The sequence below is a fragment of the Hirsutella rhossiliensis genome, assembly GCF_020360975.1.
Source record: "Hirsutella rhossiliensis strain HR02 chromosome Unknown scaffold00003, whole genome shotgun sequence".
Taxonomy (NCBI): Eukaryota; Fungi; Ascomycota; class Sordariomycetes; order Hypocreales; family Ophiocordycipitaceae; genus Hirsutella; species Hirsutella rhossiliensis.
Window position 1 is genome coordinate 6,551,051 of NW_025408669.1, and position 17,399 is coordinate 6,568,449.

General features: G+C 58.6%; 4 protein-coding genes across 4 annotated transcripts; 1 reads left to right on the top strand and 3 right to left on the bottom strand.

The window, feature by feature from the left end:
- Positions 1-2,542: 2,542 nt before the first annotated feature.
- HRG_03943 (tetratricopeptide repeat domain-containing protein) lies at positions 2,543-5,054 on the top strand (the record flags this gene model as incomplete). The annotated part of the gene is made up of 6 exons (XM_044862414.1): positions 2,543-2,673; positions 2,719-3,173; positions 3,238-4,399; positions 4,463-4,668; positions 4,730-4,735; positions 4,795-5,054. The coding sequence occupies 6 exons, from the start codon at positions 2,543-2,545 to the stop codon at positions 5,052-5,054; spliced, it is 2,220 nt and encodes a 739-aa protein (XP_044723440.1).
- Positions 5,055-5,695: 641 nt separating this feature from the next.
- HRG_03944 (transcription factor subunit med10 of mediator complex domain-containing protein) lies at positions 5,696-6,339 on the bottom strand (the record flags this gene model as incomplete). The annotated part of the gene is made up of 3 exons (XM_044862415.1): positions 5,696-6,071; positions 6,136-6,238; positions 6,300-6,339. 3 exons carry the CDS (start codon positions 6,337-6,339, stop codon positions 5,696-5,698), a joined length of 519 nt encoding a protein of 172 aa, XP_044723441.1.
- A 980-nt stretch (positions 6,340-7,319) lies between these two features.
- Positions 7,320-9,486, bottom strand: HRG_03945 (uncharacterized protein; the record flags this gene model as incomplete). The annotated part of the gene is made up of 2 exons (XM_044862416.1): positions 7,320-9,222; positions 9,296-9,486. 2 exons carry the CDS (start codon positions 9,484-9,486, stop codon positions 7,320-7,322), a joined length of 2,094 nt encoding a protein of 697 aa, XP_044723442.1.
- Positions 9,487-15,150: 5,664 nt separating this feature from the next.
- Positions 15,151-16,992, bottom strand: HRG_03946 (major facilitator superfamily domain-containing protein; the record flags this gene model as incomplete). Its single annotated transcript, XM_044862417.1, has 5 exons — positions 15,151-15,335; positions 15,435-15,978; positions 16,029-16,236; positions 16,300-16,554; positions 16,610-16,992. 5 exons carry the CDS (start codon positions 16,990-16,992, stop codon positions 15,151-15,153), a joined length of 1,575 nt encoding a protein of 524 aa, XP_044723443.1.
- Between the last annotated feature and the right edge of the window lie 407 nt (positions 16,993-17,399).

Genomic DNA, 17,399 nt, shown 5'->3' on the forward strand with positions numbered 1-17,399 from the left:
GCCCTGTAAAGCCATCCACAACAAGCAATCGGTAGATCTTCTCGTCGTCAGGCCGTTGGTTTGGCGGCGCCTCCACGCGACTCATCCCCATGTTGGGGCGCCGAAGATGCTCGTCACAGCCGAACCACTCTTCCAGCGAATTTCCTGACTGTTTTGCTTGCGCTGACGATGCCCAAGACCAGCAGTTGAAATGCCTTGCCCACTCAAGGTGTATCTCTGCGTTGGAAAAGCCAGTTGGCGACTGGGCAAACCGTACGCCTGTCATGATGTCGATGCCGGCCCAGTTGGTGGTAGGGTAATGTTGGAAAACAAGCCAGGGTGGAAGAGAGTCCCCCACTGCGTTAACTGAGGCAATTACCGTGCAGGATTCTCGGTTTGCTGGGTCTAAAACTCGGGGCCGGGTGCTCTTGACTCTAGTGGTGCGCGTGATGAGAACTTGGATGCGTTCTCGCAGGCACCCAATGCGTATTCCGGCCTCGTCTTCATTCCAGATCTCTGAACTGCCAATACGGTAGCTGGTGATGATTTCTCGAAGCTTTGAGTAGAAAAATTCGACTTCTTCTACCCCGTGGGCTTCAAAGGACTTCCGGGCTCGTTCAACTGCTTTGAGATACGTCTTCGCGATCGCAGGATGACTTCCACGCCAATTGTCAAGCCAACTTGACGAGACCGGGCGGGCATTGGGATCTCGACGCATTCTTATTGCATTTGCAACAGCTTCAAGTTGCTCTCTCGTGGCGGGCATGCCGGTGCGTTCCATCCACTGTACATACGCAACCAGGGCGTCGTCTTCGTCCTCCGTCAGCGCCAATGGACGCCCTGGAGCACGGGAAAAGGGGTTTCTTATGAAATTAATGGCTCTCTGTACGGATGAGCTCTTCACATTGTAACGGATGGCCGCATCTCGCACGGAAAGAGGCGTTCTTTTGGTGTTGTTGAGCGACGAACATCGGCTCTGGGGTCGCGACGAGACGCCAGAACGGCTTTTGCTGCCTCCAGGGTAGCCATGTTATCTGTCATAATGTATTCCGGCAAAAAGATACGTAAATAAAGTCAAGTTGCGCGAGAAAACGCGGTTGAGATGCATAGGGTTGACGTTTTGGAGGTGGGCTGCTGTGCCGGATTTTTTGGGCTGTGCCGGATTTTTTGGGCCAACTAAGTGGCGAAGACACTTAGTTGGGCTGCTGTGGCCCCACACCAAGATCAACGGGTAATCAATGCTGAGCTACGAATATTCGGTTCATGTTTCGTCTGTGATGAAGGGATCCGCTGGCAGGTGCTTAGTAACCATGGCACGGACGAACGCCTGTCTGGTCGCGAACTAGTACGAAATACCTGTCAACAAGCGCTGGTGCGCAAAAGACGGAAGCGAAAACGGAAACGGACAGCGTGGTCTGACGCCGGGTTTCAAGAACGAAGGTCATGCTTTCGCTTTCAACGAGCGAGGCGGCGTCTCTCCCTCAGGGCCGGGCGAAGACGCCATTCGGGAGGTCAGATGTCCGTTGCCGACGCGGGTGCCGGCGCCGGGCGATGAACCGGGCGGCCGGCCCCACTGAAGGTTCTAGAATCAGGCACCAGTAGTTGCAAGACCCCGTTACAAGGCTATTCTTCAGTGGACCCCAGGACGGGGATTGGGCCTGGGCAAGCATTTGTTGCTAGGCACGACAGCGTCACGCTGCAGCCTCTTTGGCACTGATTGGCAGCAGAGAGCCTCGCGTCGAGGAAGACAAGAGGCTGGGGTGGTCATCTCACCGGACGACCCTCTAGGCAGATATCCAGTACGTATGACAAAAGCAAGCGCCGCTAGTCACAGGCTCGGGCTCCATTGGTCACGGCCTCGGTCCTGTCATTCCGCGATGGGTTTGCAGCCGTGAGAGGGCGAGAGAGGGAGTCTGAACAGGGTATTGAAGTTACCAGTCACCCGGTCTGGGGTGGTTGGAGGAGGCAGCCTGTGCATATATTTGGTTAGGTAGTTTGTGCGCGAGGACATTTTCCCCATGTTCATGTTTGATATCAGGGGAGAACAAAACAAGACGAACAAAGGAGGTCCCCCTCCAGCTCGTGCTCTCACGCCGAACGGACAGGCGATCGCAAAAACAAATCAGAACGCCCAGCCAGCCAGCGGCCAGGTCACATTTAACCACGTCTTGGGCCTGAACACGCCGCCTGCTGCCAGGTTGGGAGAGCTGGAGCTTGGCCCCGTCTTCTCTCTGGTTCTCTTCCTCTCTCTCTTTCTTTCCCCTCCCCCCTGTTCACTCATCGCCTCATCTCAAATTTGGTCCCATTTGCTTCCCCCTCCCCTCCTCCGACATCGTTTGCTTTCGTCATCACCATAAACCACGCCTCGTCTCTCTGCAGTCGTCGCTGGTGCTGATTGTCGGCAAACTGTGGCCCCTCCCGGGACTTCTTCCCTTTAGGCTCTTACTACCTCCCCATTAATGCCCGTTTATTAGCTTGCCCCCTCCACCCCTCCCTTCCGAGTTCAATATCCGGCATAACCTTGTTTCGGGACAGCCCTGCTGAGTTGCCCGTCCCGCCCCAAATGAAGTTCTTTGGCGGGAGCAAGAAACCTGCCTCTTCGACGTCGTCGCCGTCGTCGTCGACCAAAAAGCACGCCTCCAGCTCCAGCATTGACGATCGCGACGACCCTCGCCACTCGCACTCGGAACCTTCGTCGCCCGCAAAATCTTCCTCGCGGTCGCCAAAAAAATCTTCCAGGCCGCCCTCCCATCGAGACTCGAGAGAAGCAAAGCCGCCCTCGTCGCCCCGTCACTCGAGGCTCTCGCGCCATTCCACTGAGCCGCCCTCATCCTCTTCGCGACGCAACAAATTCGACGCCGACACTCATCCCCTCAATTTGCCACCCGAGGAGCGCAAGCGGCTCTCTGCCCTGTCCCAGTCCGCCATGAGCGGCCGCAACTCGATGGAGATTGACGGCGAGCCCGCCAATGGCGCCTCGTCGCCGCCTCCGAATTCCTCGGCCCAGACAAATTTTTCAGTGCCCATTTCGAATGGCTCCAACCACGAAGAGGCTCCTGCGCCCCCTCCTCACAAGTCCAACCCGTCCAGCCCTGTGCCGACTCCGCAGGATGACGCCGAAGCCTACAAGGCTGCCGGGAACCGCTTCTTCAAGGACAAGAACTTTTCAAAGGCCATTGAGCAATATTCAAAGGGTATGCCGTCGAGAGCTTTTTCTGTTTTCGACGACGCCCCACGCTGACTGTGGTGATGACGCAGCCGTTGACTTGTTCCCTGAGTCGAGCACCTACCTGGGCAACCGCGCTGCTGCCTACATGTCGAATGGCCAGTACGAGGCTGCGCTCGATGATTGTTTGCGTTCCGCCGATCTCGATCCTCAAAACCCCAAGATCCTGCTGCGACTTGCTCGTATCTACACGGGCCTGGGAAGGCCAGAAGAGGCCATGACCACCTTTGGACGCATCAACCCGCCACCCTCCGCCAAGGACACGGCACCGACCAAAGAGATGCTGCACCACATCAACTCGGCCAAGGAGACCCTGAGCCGGGGCACTGCAGTGTCCATGGTGCTCCACGCCCTGGATCAGGCCGAGCGCGGACTTGGGCCGGGCGTGGGCAAGCCTCGCAAATGGCAGCTCATGCGCGGAGAAGCGTACCTGACTATCGGGCGGGAGAACTCGCTCGGTGAGGCGCAGAACATTGCCATGTCGTTGCTGCGGAACAACAGCCAAGATCCCGAGGCCTTGGTCTTGCGCGGACGCGTTCTCTACGGCCAAGGGGAAAACGAAAAGGCTGTTCAGTCCCTCCGCATGGCCCTCAACTGTGATCCCGACTTCCGCGACGCTGTCAAGTGGCTGAGGATAGTGCAGAAGCTCGAGCGCATGAAGGAAGAGGGCAACGTTGAGTTCAAAGCTGGACGGCTGCAATCGGCCATCAACAAATACACAGAGGCGCTCGACGTCGACGCCTCCAACCGCAGCATGAATGCAAAGCTGCTGCAGAACAGGGCACAGTGCAAGATAAAGCTCAAGCAATACGACGGGGCCATTGCCGACGCAGATCGGGCAGTGAGCCTGGACCCCAGCTACAACAAGGCTCGGAAGACAAAGGCCAACGCGCTGGGCCAGTCGGGCAAATGGGAAGATGCCGTCCGTGAATGGAAGTCAATCCAGGAGCTTGACCCAGAGGACCGTACCATACCAAGGGAGATTCGCAAGGCGGAGCTCGAATTTAAGAAGAGCCAGAGGAAGGATTATTACAAGATCATGGCCGTGGAAAAAGACGCCAGCGCCGACGACATCAAGAAGGCTTACCGCAAGCTGGCCGTCAAGCTCCACCCCGACAAGAATCCCGGGGACGAGGTGGCCGAGGCCAAGTTCAAGGACTTGCAAGAAGCCTATGAAACTCTGAGCGACCCCCAGTAAGCCTTGACCTCACCCAGCGGCATCCATAACATGCTTTGTACGTGCTGACCTGTGTGTAGAAAGAAGGCTGCCTACGACAACGGGGACGACTTGATGGACCCGTCGGACATGTTTGGTGGCGGCATGGGCAGCAACATGGGCGGCATGGGTGGCATCGACCCGGAGATCCTCTTTAGCATGATGGGCAACCAGGGCGGATTTGGCGGCGGCGGTTTCCGGACAGCCGGTGGATTCCCTGGAGGCGCTGGCGGATTCCCCGGCGGAGGTACATTCCCCGGCGGGGCGACCTACAGCTACGGCAACGGCGGCGCTGGACGCCAACGTAGCGGCGGGTACCCCTTCCAATGACCATCCGACGAGAGCGAAGGCCCAAGCACGGCCAAGGGAGCAGCATGGGAGGCGGAGGACACTCAAGGGGGAGAGAAAATGACGGCTGGCGCGGCGCGGCGCGGCCATGGCCAGGGACGCCGCGAGCCGCGCGAGGAGACGCTCGAAGCCGCGCGGCGCTACTGCATGGGCCTATTGGCTGCCGCCGTGCTCCTGCCGCCGCACCTGGTGGTGCTGGGTGTCATCGCCTCGGCTCTGGTATATGTGTTGAAGAACGTGTACGTTGGGCGGCGACCAGGGGGGGTCGCCAAGGGAACTGGATAGATAGGTTTTTTGGAACGAGGGCGCGCGGGATCGCAAATGCGGCCCTTTGTCCCCTCATTTCAGGGCGTTTTTGAATTTCTGAAGGTCTAGACACCGGAACAGGGAAGCTCGAGGCTGGTCATGAGAACATTCGACTGCCAAGCTCTGGTTGAGTCCCTTGGACCTCTTCTCACATGGATGACCGGGGATGGGAAGGTCTGGGTAGAATACATGCTCCGAGTAGCGAGTGGGCTTCGGGCCCGGCTGTTGTCGATAGTCACGCATAGGAGATGCACCACTCGTTCCCGTTAAGTTTGAAGATGCCGTCTACTGGCGGTAGGCAGTGTTCTTTGTATGGACGGGACTATACATGACCCACAGGCTGTGCTGTACGTACTGAAGTGCCCGATGCTGCATCATTACTGTGTTGTGATGAGGCCCTCGTCCGATCCAAAGGGCATCTCTCCCCTCGCCCGGCCTGCCATAGAGCAGTCACCCTCATGAGGGGAGATAGGGAGGGGTCCCGAGGCCTTGAGCGAGGCACGGCGCTTGTGACTTTGTTGAGGAGGTGACGTGGGCGCTGCCTGCCATGGCGGCTTCTTGCGCGCGAACTGCCAGCAGACTTGACTTGTCTTTTCTTCGTCCCAGGATGGATAGGGGGGTCAGCCACCACCCACAGAAGCAGCACCTGAATCCGGCGCCGCCCTGGTCCTATCCTCCCCGTTCCTCCTCTCGGCGGCGGCCAGCGGGCCCCCACCGCCCGTAGCCTCGAGCACCTTGGCGACGTCGTCTCTCAGCTCGGGCATGGCCGAGATCATGTCCCTGGCGAGGACGTCGCGAAAGGCGCCAAACGCGTGCATCTTGCCGCGCATGAGCTGGTTGCCGCGGCGCACCAGCTCGACAAACTCGCGCGTGTAAATGTCCGGGTTGCGGCCGTTTTCGACGTACTCGAGCAGCTCGGGGGGCACCGAGGGAAGGGTGTTGTGCGGGGACGAGGCCGAGGCGTGGAGAGTCTGAAGGGAGCGCGAGAGTGTTTTTCTGTACCAAAAAGATTGAATTGTCAGCGGTGGCGCCGGTCTGGATCAGCTTGGGGGATGGTTACACTTCGTTGGAGAGGACGTCGCGGCTAGGGCGCCCGGCGGCGTCGTAGGTGGTGACCTGGACCATGACCTGGTAGAGATCCTGGATGATGTCCTTGAGCTGCTCTGCATTTGGCGGAGTCAGTCTAGAGGCAGATGGGAGGCAGAATGGGGTTTGAGGACGTACGCTCAAATTCTTGGTGGCTCATTCTGTCGACTGGAGCCATATTTGGTGGTGGAGCGAGCGCGCTGCCTTTTCGAGCCCGCTAGAAAGGTGGGATCGATTTCCGCACGGGACGAGGAGTGCAAGTCGAGATGGTGGGTGTGGGAAGGGGTCGAGTTGATGGTCGAGTTGAGGGTCGAGTTGAGGGTCGAGTTGAGGGTCGAGTTGAGGGTTGAGTTGAAGGTCGAGTTGAAGGTCGAGTTGAAGGTCGCGAGGCTGAGGCTGGGAGGGATCGACAGCGAGGAAAGAGAGAGGGAGAGATGTTAGGCTGCCTGCCTCGGGAAAAGAGGTCACTGGAAAGGTGGGGGGGGGCCAAGCACTGGACCCACGTCTCGGCGGCATCGTCCACGTGCCCATCCTCTCCCTCAACGACATTGACAGAAGAATGCCCTTTTTTCACCCTCTTTCACTCTTCTCCCCCCCTCCTCAATGAACGGCGTAATTGCACACCGACTCGGCCGCAGCAGCTGCAGCAGCAGAAAATAATCCACGGCACGCTACGAGGAGAACAAGAAGCAAGATTAAGGGCACCAAAAACGGAGCCGCATTATCCTGACATTACCAGAGGACCTCGGCCTTGCTTTCAACATCTACGAATAACCCTCAAGCAGGTCCCGCGAGTCAAAAAAGAAATATATACATGAATGTCCACCGCGTCATCAACTTGTCTCTCCAAACCAGCAGCGCAACCCTTTCCGTCTGGCCAGTCCGCTGCCCTCTCCTGCTTGGCGCTCGCGTTATTAACCCCGTCTTCGTCCTTCCTCCGAAGCTCCATCACCACCACAGCGCAAAGGTAAAATCAAAAAGAAGAAGTGGCTTGCTAAGTCCGTAGGTCGATGGCATGATTCTTATTCATTTCAAGGCATGACATCGTGAACAAGGCGGCTCGAAGGTGAAAGCAAAAAAAGGGGGGCTCTCCCAAGCTCGGTGATAGAGCTTGACGAGAGAACGAAGAAGGAAAGAAAGAGAGTGTGAGCCCGGGCTTTAGAGAATAGCCATGAGGCCGGCCACACCGGCCACGAGGGCGACAACGGGGACACTGTTGCTCTGCGCCGCGGCGGTAGGCACGCTGGGCGAGACAGAGGTCGACTCGACAGCCGGCGGCGACGGCGCAGAGCTCGGCGCCTTGACAGACTCCGTCACCGTCGACTCGCCGCCCTCGACCACCTTGCTGGTGACGTGGACGACCTGCGTCGACTCGGCGCCTGGCACCACGACCGTCTCCGTCACGGCGTAGCCCTCATGCTTGGTCACGTACTCGACCTCGGTCTGCGTCTCGACCCACCCGGGCTTGGTCACGGTCGTGTACACCGTGTTGGCCTGGTGCACCTTGACGACCTTGGTCGTCGTGTACTTGACCGTCTGCTTCTCGCCGCCCACAGTCACGACCTGGGTCACGGCGTTGACCTTGGTCACCGTCTGGTACTCGACGTCGATGGCCGTCGCCGTCTCGCCGGGCTTGTGCACCGTCTGCTGCACCGTCACGGGCACCTCTGTCTCGATGAGCTTGGTCTTCTTGTAAGTCGTGGTGTGGACCTCGCCACCGATGGTCGTGACTTGCGTGACGGGATAGATCTTGGTGAGGGTTGACGTCTCGACTTCGACAGCCGTCGCCGTGGTATCGGGCTTCTTGACCGTCTGCTCAATCGTCGTTGGCACCGCCGTCTTGATCAGCTTGGTCGTCTTGTACGTCTTGGTATGGACCTCGCCATTGATCGTCGTGACCTGAGTAACGGGGTAGACCTTGGTGATGGTCGCCTCCGTAACGTCGGTGGCCGTGACCGTAGTGTCCGACTCCTTGACCGTCTCCTGGACCGTCTTGGGCACCTTGGTCTCAATCAGCTTCGTCGTGGTATACGTGGTCGTATACTCGGTGCCGTGGATGGTGGTGGTCTCAGTCACGGGGCAGACGCTGGTAATGGTCGAGTATTCGACGTCGGTAGCCGTGGCCGTAGTGTCTGACTCCTTGACCGTCTCCTGAACCGTCTTGGGCACCGTCGTCTTGATGAGACTGGTGGTGGTGAACGTGGTCGTGTATTCGGTGCCGTGGATGGTGGTGGTCTGCGTAACAGGGCACAGGCTCGTGATGGTCGAGTACTCAACATCCGTGGCCGTGGCCGTGGTGTCCGACTCCTTGACCGTCTCCTGAACCGTCTTGGGCACCGTCGTCTTGATGAGGCTAGTGGTAGTGAAGGTGGTTGTATACTTGGTGCCATGAATGGTGGTGGTCTGCGTGACGGGACACAGGCTCGTGATGGTCGAGTATTCAACATCCGTAGCGGTAGCCGTGGTGTCCGACTCCTTAACCGTCTCCGCAACGGTAGTGGGAACGGTCGTCTTGATGAGGCTGGTGCTCGTGTAGGTAACCGTCTTCTCATGTCCAGCAATCGTCGTCACCTTGGTCACCGGGTACAGGCTCGTGATGGTGGTATACTGCACATCAATGGCCGTGGCCGTGTGGTCGGGCTGCTGGAACGTGGATTCGACCGTGGTGGGAACAGTGGTCTTGATGAGGCTGGTGGTGGTGTACGTCACAGTCCGCTCCTGTCCGGCAATGGTCGTCACCTTGGTCACCGGGCACAGGCTCGTGATGGTCGTGTACTCGACATCAGTGGCCGTCTGCGTCTTATCGGGTCCGGGGACGCTCTGGTAGACGGTGGTGGGCACCTGGGTGACAATGTTGCTGGTGACGGTCCGCGTCGTCAGGTACGTGTGCTCCGGTCCGGTCACCGTCTCCGTCACGGGGCAGAGCGACGTGTAAGTGACCTCGACCAGCTTGGTGGTGACCCCGGTCACGGTTGGGCCGGGGACGGTGACGACGCCCCCACAGCCGCGGCATTCCGTGACGGTGAGGGTCGATGTGGTGAGATCAGTCTTCCAGTAAGTCCTTGAGTTCATGTCAGCTTAAGAGCGCGTAAAGGGGGTTGCGGAGACAAGGCATAGACTGTGCCGGTACTCACGTTCCCTCGGAGCTGACGGTCGAGGTGACGGGACAGATGGTCGTGGTCGTGTAAGTCGTCAGTCCCGTGGTATAAGTCGGGTTGTGCTCGGGCTCGGGCTCGGGGTGATTCTCCGGCTCATGTCCCCTCGGGTCAATCTGGTTCCCAAGAACCGAGGCGGCCAAAGCCAGCAGGGCGAGACGAGACACCATGGCGAACGGAACGAGGGACCGCTGGCTCAGTGGTATGTAAAGAAGCGAGAGTTGATGGACACGCTGTTGGCACGCCGTGATGGACGGGCGAGAGCGAGGGTAATAAGTATTTCAACGAAGGTGGCGGCTCGGCTGGCTCAGACGACGCTCTCCCGGAGGAGGAGAGGGGAATCTGGCTTGCTGAGAGGAGTGGGAGAGGAGGTATGGAGCAGGCTTGAAGGATGTGAGGTGCCGGAGAAAGCACAACAAGGAAGACTTGAGGACGAGGAGTCCGGGCTGGGACTTATACGTACGTGCTACTGCAGGACAACAACACCAAGATACAGGATGCAGCCGGTTCAGGCACGACAGCAGCTCCCAGCCGATCCAACCGTCCGCGTCCGCGTCTCGAGCCATACAGTACATGCTTGGCGTGCATGAGCATCATGTGTTTTGTGACGGGCAGGGCGAGGCGCAAGGGAGGGGGGTGATGGCTAGGCGAGTGGTGGCGGCCTGAACGGGAGGCAGCGGACCTGGCCTTTGCAGCCATGGTCGGGAACGGATGGCCCAGCCGGGGGTGAGGCGAGAGAGCAGACGGGAAGCTGTGCCAGCTTACCGCCGGGAGACAAGTCCGTTTCTCCATCTTCCTGCCGAAAGGCTCGAGCACAGCCGGCCAATCCCGAGACCGGATCGTCGTCCAGCCAGCTCTGGGCCGCGGCGAGGCGTTGCGTGCTGAATGGCAGGTGGTTGGGAGGGCAACCCGAGAAACATGAGGCCGAGTTTTGCAGAGGCTGATGAGCCGTGGTGACGGATGGCGATGCTTCTTCCCCTGCCCACCGCCTCTTTCTCTCTCGTTCGCTCTACGGTACGAAGTAGTACCCCCGCGTCTCCCTGTCGTTCATGTCGATCCTCACTCGGCCCTTGGTCAGTTTCGGCCAGTCGGTCGCTCTCTTTGGAGCAGCGTGCGGTGTTGGTGGAGAGTCACAGCCGACCGGCCTCGACGATAAGAGCTCGCACGACACCTCGACGTCAAATCACGAGCCACGTGTTTTGGGACTAACCAGCCTGTACATACAGTACATACATACTGTACTGCAAGCACAGTCAGTACATGGGGGACACCGGATGTCAAGTCCCCAGGCTCGCTGTGCATCCCGAGATGGGAGCTGTTGGTTGCCGCTTCCGGGAGTTCATCGAGCGATCCGCCTCCCAGGTCGCACGGCAGACGCAGCGGGATGGGATATGCATGTGTAACAAGGAAAAAAGGGCGGCCGACGTGAGCAGCTCGATGGGTCGCAGCAGGCGTCCGGGGACGAGACCGCCTGGTATGATGGTGGCTTGGGATCGGGGGGTTTTTTTTTCTACCTACTGTACTCGGCCCTCGACGGCGGCGTAACAAGTCGTCACAGCTGGTAGCGGTTGAGAGAGGGAGGAGAGCAGAGGTTGGAGGGGGAAATATTCAAGCGGGCGAAAAGAAAAAGCCCCCTGTCGGTCGTGCCGCGCTGCAGTATGCGTGTCTGGATTGCTGTCCGAAGGGAACGTGAAGAAGGCACGAGAGGGTGCCCGTATACAAGAGTGCATGAGCGAACTAGGAGGAGCCATGACTTCTAGTTCATCGGTGTGTACGGATACAGTCCTGTAATATCTGTGTGTATGTAGATGAAAGGACGAGGAAAAGGGGGGACGGGGGGGGACAGGGGCCCGAGAGATGTGGCTGCAAACTCGCCTAGAAAGAGGTGTGACGACGAGGCAAATGCCTGCTCCTTTGTCAACGGTCCTCCTTCGCCAACGGTCCCTGCCTCCAAGGTCTGTCTGTGGGTGGTCCTCGGTCCTCCCCATGCTCACTCTCGTGGCTCAGTCCCGACAGAAACAGACGGGAGGATTCGGAACAGCAGACAGAGAAGGCCTTGTTGCTCGGCATGCTTTATGCCTTGCTCGCATACACACTGACACATTTACGCACATACTGTAAGTTACTCTGCAGTCTGCACATAGCACACATGGTACCGCGTCCATGGGCCGTGCCAGGCTCTGGATACAGGGTGCATGTCATGTTGCATAGTCGTATTGTGGAGGCATGTATGTCATGTATGTACTCGGTAGGGAGGGAGAGAGGCATGCGAGTGTGTTTGCATACATACACTTGTGTCACTACGGCCTGGGAAACCGCCTTGCAAGGAAACCGCATGCCTAGATAGCTTGTGCAGACAGTCGACCAGCTGCTGGCGGTGCCGTTCCTCAGCCGCAGGGAATGGCTCAGGCGAATGTGACGAGTTGGAAATACGAGCCGGGACGAGAGTGCATGCATACGAGCATTCACCATGGATGCGAGTCTGTCAAACTGTGTGCATACTGCATAGTTTCTTGTATGTACGTACATGGCAAGAAGACTCCGGGATGGGATTATTGATTAGCTCATAACTGTACCTGTTTTCCTTGTCTGTTCTCTCGTGACTCCATCTAGACCCAGGCCCGGGTTGAGCAACTCGTCCGTGTAAGTATGTATGCACCAGCCTTTGGATATCATCAACAGGGCCGGCGAGTGCCGAGAGTCCATACATACTACAGCTGCTCTGTCCCCCATGTACTGTACAACACTACATGATGGCTCCGGGCCGGTTATCTCGTGTGCTGTGCACGAGAGGTGTCCAGTCCAGGCTGACAGCGGCAGAGATGCAGCCAAGGACTCCGTATCGGTAGCACAAGCTTCCCCCGGCCCGTGTGGCGTGGCGTTGGTCGATCTGTGGCCGGCACACGGGCTCAAAGACAACGACGGTCTCTGCTTTCTTGGGGCCTTTGACCGCGTACGGCGTGCTTGCTGCTGCTGCTGCTGGCTTATACGCTCCTCTTCTCGCGCTGTACGAATTACCGCATCATCATCGTCACGGCCGCTACTGCACGAGGGGCCTCGCTAGTTCCCCTATAGTCTGTGGGGATAATTCGCTATGCGGATACAACTGACTGGCTTACACGGCCTGCACACATACATGTCTGCAGCAGGGCACACTGGACTGTTCTTGCGCAAGTATGTACAGTATGCCTTGTGTATCGGGTACTACAGACTGTATGTACTCGGTTGGATCTCCGAGTTACTCCACGCCGTCTTCTCCCACGCAAGTAGCTACCGAGCGGCCGTTGCACAAAAGCCTATCGCGCAGCATGCGCATGTTTTGTGCGTGCATGCCTGTGCCCGGCTGCATGTAGTGACTGTACCGCGTCGCGTCGGAGACGGTGCCCGGAGGTGCAGTACCTGTGGTTATCGACGGAGAGGAGCAAGGAAAAGCGGGATAGAAAGGGACTGTGAGTCGAGTGAGGGTGGGACGGACAAATCATCATGCCCGGTGCCCTATGTGGTTCTCGCCTTGGTCCCCTTGCTTGTGTCGGTATGTTTGTATGTATGCAAGTGATGTCGAGGAGGGCGGGCGTTCCGTCGACTTTCCCTCGTCCTATTTCCTCCACCAACTCAAATCGGCCGTATCCGTACTTGGATGGAGTGCTTTTGGCGCGTCATTGGTTTCCACCATGTGTCCGTCTGTCCGTCTGTCTGTCTGTCTGTCTGTACATATGTTACGGTGGGAGAGATCATAATGAGTTGATCCAGGCTCTTTTTAGCCAATGCAAACGTGCCCTGACAGCACAGCACACACAGCCGGAGAGACGGTCCCCCAGACGATGCGACGGAAGCAAAAACACCACCATCCATGATTACGGAGCAGATCAATAGCTTCCTCGCATCAAAACAAGAGTCAGAGTCGTCACAGACGGTTCCATGCACCTGCATACATACGCTTGCGCAGACGGACGGCTCACATACAGTTTCCAACAAAACAAGTCATATTACATGCAGCAAGTATGCAGCAAGTATGTACATGCAGACCGACACACACCGGCCACAAGGATACCGACACCACGCACACAAGCAACCTGACAGGCTAGCAACAAGTACCTCCCTAGGCACCCTAGGCACCTACCAGTTACCTACAGTTACCTACCTGCCTAGTAGATAGGTAGGTTGTACCTACTACCTACCTAGGTACTTACATGCACTCGGCCAGTTGCCCGGGTACATGCCGCACAGTGCACGCGGCCGACCTCGTATTGCCTTGCCTCCCCAAGCCAAAGCCATGCCGCGTGCAACGAGCCCAACGCTTGTCTGACATCACCCCCCCTTCATCCATCCCCCCTTCATCCATCCCCCCTTCATCCATCCCCCCTCATCCATTCCCCCCCCCGTCCTCCGCCTTTTCCCCCGCTTGGCTTGTCTCGCCCGAGTCGACAGGAGAGTCACCGTCGTGGAAGGAAAATGCTGCATGGGCTGCTTCTCCTCTCCGGTACAGCAGGGTCGCACTCTGGCCCCTCCATCGCCGCCAGGCATCAACAACCATGACGCCACATCCGCCCTCAGCCCGTCCTGCCATGACGAAAACCCGGGCATCGAGGAAAAGCAAAAACGGCAACAATGCAGAACCGTGGACGGCAAGGGAAAAAGGAAGAAATAAAGACCCATCTCAGCCGTGCCGTGAGCGTCCCCAGCTCCCGTCTCCTGGCTCCAGGCAACAAGGCCTCTCTCTTTGTTGTTGACTTGGCCCTATCCGTACGCAGTCAGGTCCTCCCCAATCCAAGACAGCATTGGTGTCCGAGAGCGGGAAAGGGGGGGCCACAAGCCGTCCAACACGTACTGTCGTATCCCGACTCGTTCTCAGACGACCATGTCGTCTCCGCCTCTCCAGGCCCGGCCCGTGAACGAGACAGGCTGCAGACAACAAGCACTCCGCTCACGGCTGCGGGCATTCTTCTCGTGTGAGCCGAGACACACGTTCCCGGAACTCGGTCGTCACAACCACCACCACTCCAACAAAGACCAGCCAGCCAACCGGGCTCCCATCCATCCACCTCGACTCTGCCACGTCCGTCCAACCTGCTTTGCCGGTAGCTCCAGGCCCATTGTGGTGCCCCAATCCACCCAGCCTTCCCGGCGCGTGTACGCCATCTACGGCAACACGGGGCTTCCCAACCTGACTCGTCGACACGCCCAACAGGCCAAGCTGCACGGGAGCGAACCTTCAATCTAAGCATGGCTTCAGTAAGAAGAGCATGCGCTCGTGACCGGGCTACGTGAGACACTTCCGGCGGTGCAGTCTACTCTCTCTCTCTCCCTCTCTCTCCTTTCTGCAAGTCGGGCCGCCGCACACACGCCGGGCTCCAAGGCCTCGCGCATGCACACTTGGGTGGATGATGCACTCGCTCAGGCACAAGACGGGCCGGCAGTCGCATCGCAGAGTTGCCTTGAGCTGAACCCGCCGCTGCCGTGCCACAGGCCCTCTGCCAACCACATAAGCTCTGCATGCAAGTCCTAGCCTGGCTGGGCAGACACTGCCTCTCTGTCTCAACACCATCCAAGGCCTTCTCCCTCGAGCAGGCAAAGGCCCCCAGTAGTCAAGGCACCGACAAGGTCAGAGACCACACAGCACAGCTGCATCAGTTGCTCCCGTCTGTTGGCATCTTCCGTAGCCTCGACCACCGGGCTTGAGCTCTCAGTTGGTGGATGGATCAGAGCGAGGTTCAATGAAAGCACTGCAGAAAGACAGAGCGGCTCAAGTAAACCGTGTCCCTCTGGCCCCGCAATCAAAGGGGAGAGACTCGGTTGTATTCATGACTTCGTAAGCTATATAGATCGCTTGCCCGTCAAACCCTCGCAAACGCCTGCGATGCGTCCATGAACAAGCTGGCGACAAGCCAGACCCCGTTGAACATGGCCATCATGTAAAATGGTGCCCCGTGGGACAGCTTGTCAAACAGGATCCCCCCGACTTTGGTGAGAAGCAGAATCGCCGCTCCCCCGCACAGAGAATACACGCCGGCGATGGAACCTTTCAAGCGCACCCGGGATATCGCGTCATCTTCGTTCTCCTGGACGAGCGGGTCCGACTCGGCCGACTCGTCATCGTCCGGCGCAATCGACGGCTCACGAAGAACCGACCGTGGCAATTCGGCTGCGAGGACGCCTTGGCCGAGCGACCCCAGACTGCACACAATGGCCCCGATTTGGCTGATGCCAATGAGGGCCACGATGACGAGGATGGTCGGGCTGCCTCCACGCCCGTCTACATCCTTGAGCTCGGGGCTGGCCAGCTGCGGGAGGATGATGTAACCAATCATGCCAAAGGCGCCTGCCACGACAACGGGATAGTTGACGCGCCTAGTGCGGCCTGAGAGATACCCAAAGAGGGGAGCACACAGCAAGCCAATGAGCTGCGCGACTCCAGACAAGATGGATGACAAGACATAGGCTGCTCGACATTCTTTCTTCAGCTCGGGAGATGGGTCGTTGGGCGAGCCACGGCAGAACCCGTTGCTTATAAAGAACGTGTTGACGAAGAGGGGAATGAAGAGAGAGATGGCGACTGTAGACGCTCTCGCCACAAACCCGCCGAGATAGCCGAGGGCGATCCTATGGTCAGAGAAGCCCAGCAGGACCGAGTCCTTCATGAGACGAAGATAGGGAACCGCTTCCTACCAAGAGTCAGCCAAGGGCCAGGCCAAGCGTTGCATCCGGAGCTTACCCTTCTTCGGGGCCCATCTTCGTCGTCGTCGGCTTCAGGATCGTCAAGTGCATCGTATCGATTTCGAATGCCGAGGAGGACTCTCCAGCCCTTGCCCTCCTCGCCATTCAGGTTGCGCAGTCCGACGAAGACGAACAGAGCGACGACCAAGGACACGGCACCGACCACGTAGAAGCTGTACGAGACAGCCTCGCCGGGCGTCACGCCGCTTTTCTCGCCGAATTTTGCCGGCAGCGGCAGGAACAGGGCCAGCGCGACAAGAGCGCCGCACCCCGTGAAGGACCCCACCAGCCCGGCCAACGCAGACGGCTTTCCGGGCTTGGCCGCCGTATCTGGGCCAGGGTTATGCACCCGTTCGTGCGACAGGTTCCGGGTATATATCTCCGGCGTGATGGTGGCTTCGGACTCGACGGAAAAGGCGGCGCTGAGACGCGGGTTAGGCTTGATCCTCGAGGGCCCCGACGGGCTCGATGGCTGGCCCGTCTCCTGCGTTAGTGAGGGGAGTATGGCCGTGACCATGGTGGCCCTTTGAAATCGTCAGCTCCGCGCCCGGCGCATCTAGAGCATGGCAGGCAACTCACGCGGCCGAAGCGCCCACGGCGAAGAAGACGCGGGCTAGCAGCAGCTGGGGATAAACATTCTTGGCCTGGACAAAGACGGCGAGCGCGACGCCGATGATGGCATAACCAATGGTGGCCACCCAGCGGACCCCGAGCCGATCCGAGATGAGACCCCATGCAGGACACGCGACGAGGGCGACGAGCTCGTCGGCGAAGCCCAGGGTGCCGACGACATCGCCCACGTCCTTTTTCTGTCCGATAAGGTCGGTGATGACGAAGGAAACGGAGCTGTTGAGAAAGACGAGAAAGGAGATGGAGAAGAGCGAGACGCCGAGCAGATACGTGACGGCCTGAGTCGTCGTTGTCGAGGCCGAGAACGGCAGGAATCGCGAAATCGATGGCATCGTGTCAGCAATCGATCAAGCCGCTGGGGGAGAGCGTCCCATGGCGAGGCCAAAGACGTTGCGAGGAGCCGGTGTTTACTGCAAGGTAAGCTTGACGTTTAGATGCATTAGGAGGAGGGCGCGCGCGCGCAGGGGCTAGCGAGAAACCGCCCCGTGTTTACTTACATAAGCAGTTCCCATCTCAGTCAGCCCGACGTCGCCCAGTCTCGTCTGCGGGAAATGGGGCCTCTACAGTAGATCAATTGGGCAAAGTCACGAGTTTCGAGCCAGCAGAACCAGCATCACCATTGAGCATCGTAACAGCGAGCTCAGAATGTCGTAAACGCCGACCAAGCCGCGCCCCCGTCGCCCTTGCCAATAAGCTCAACCCAAACTCCTGGTTTCCTTCACCTCCCGCCCATCCGTCG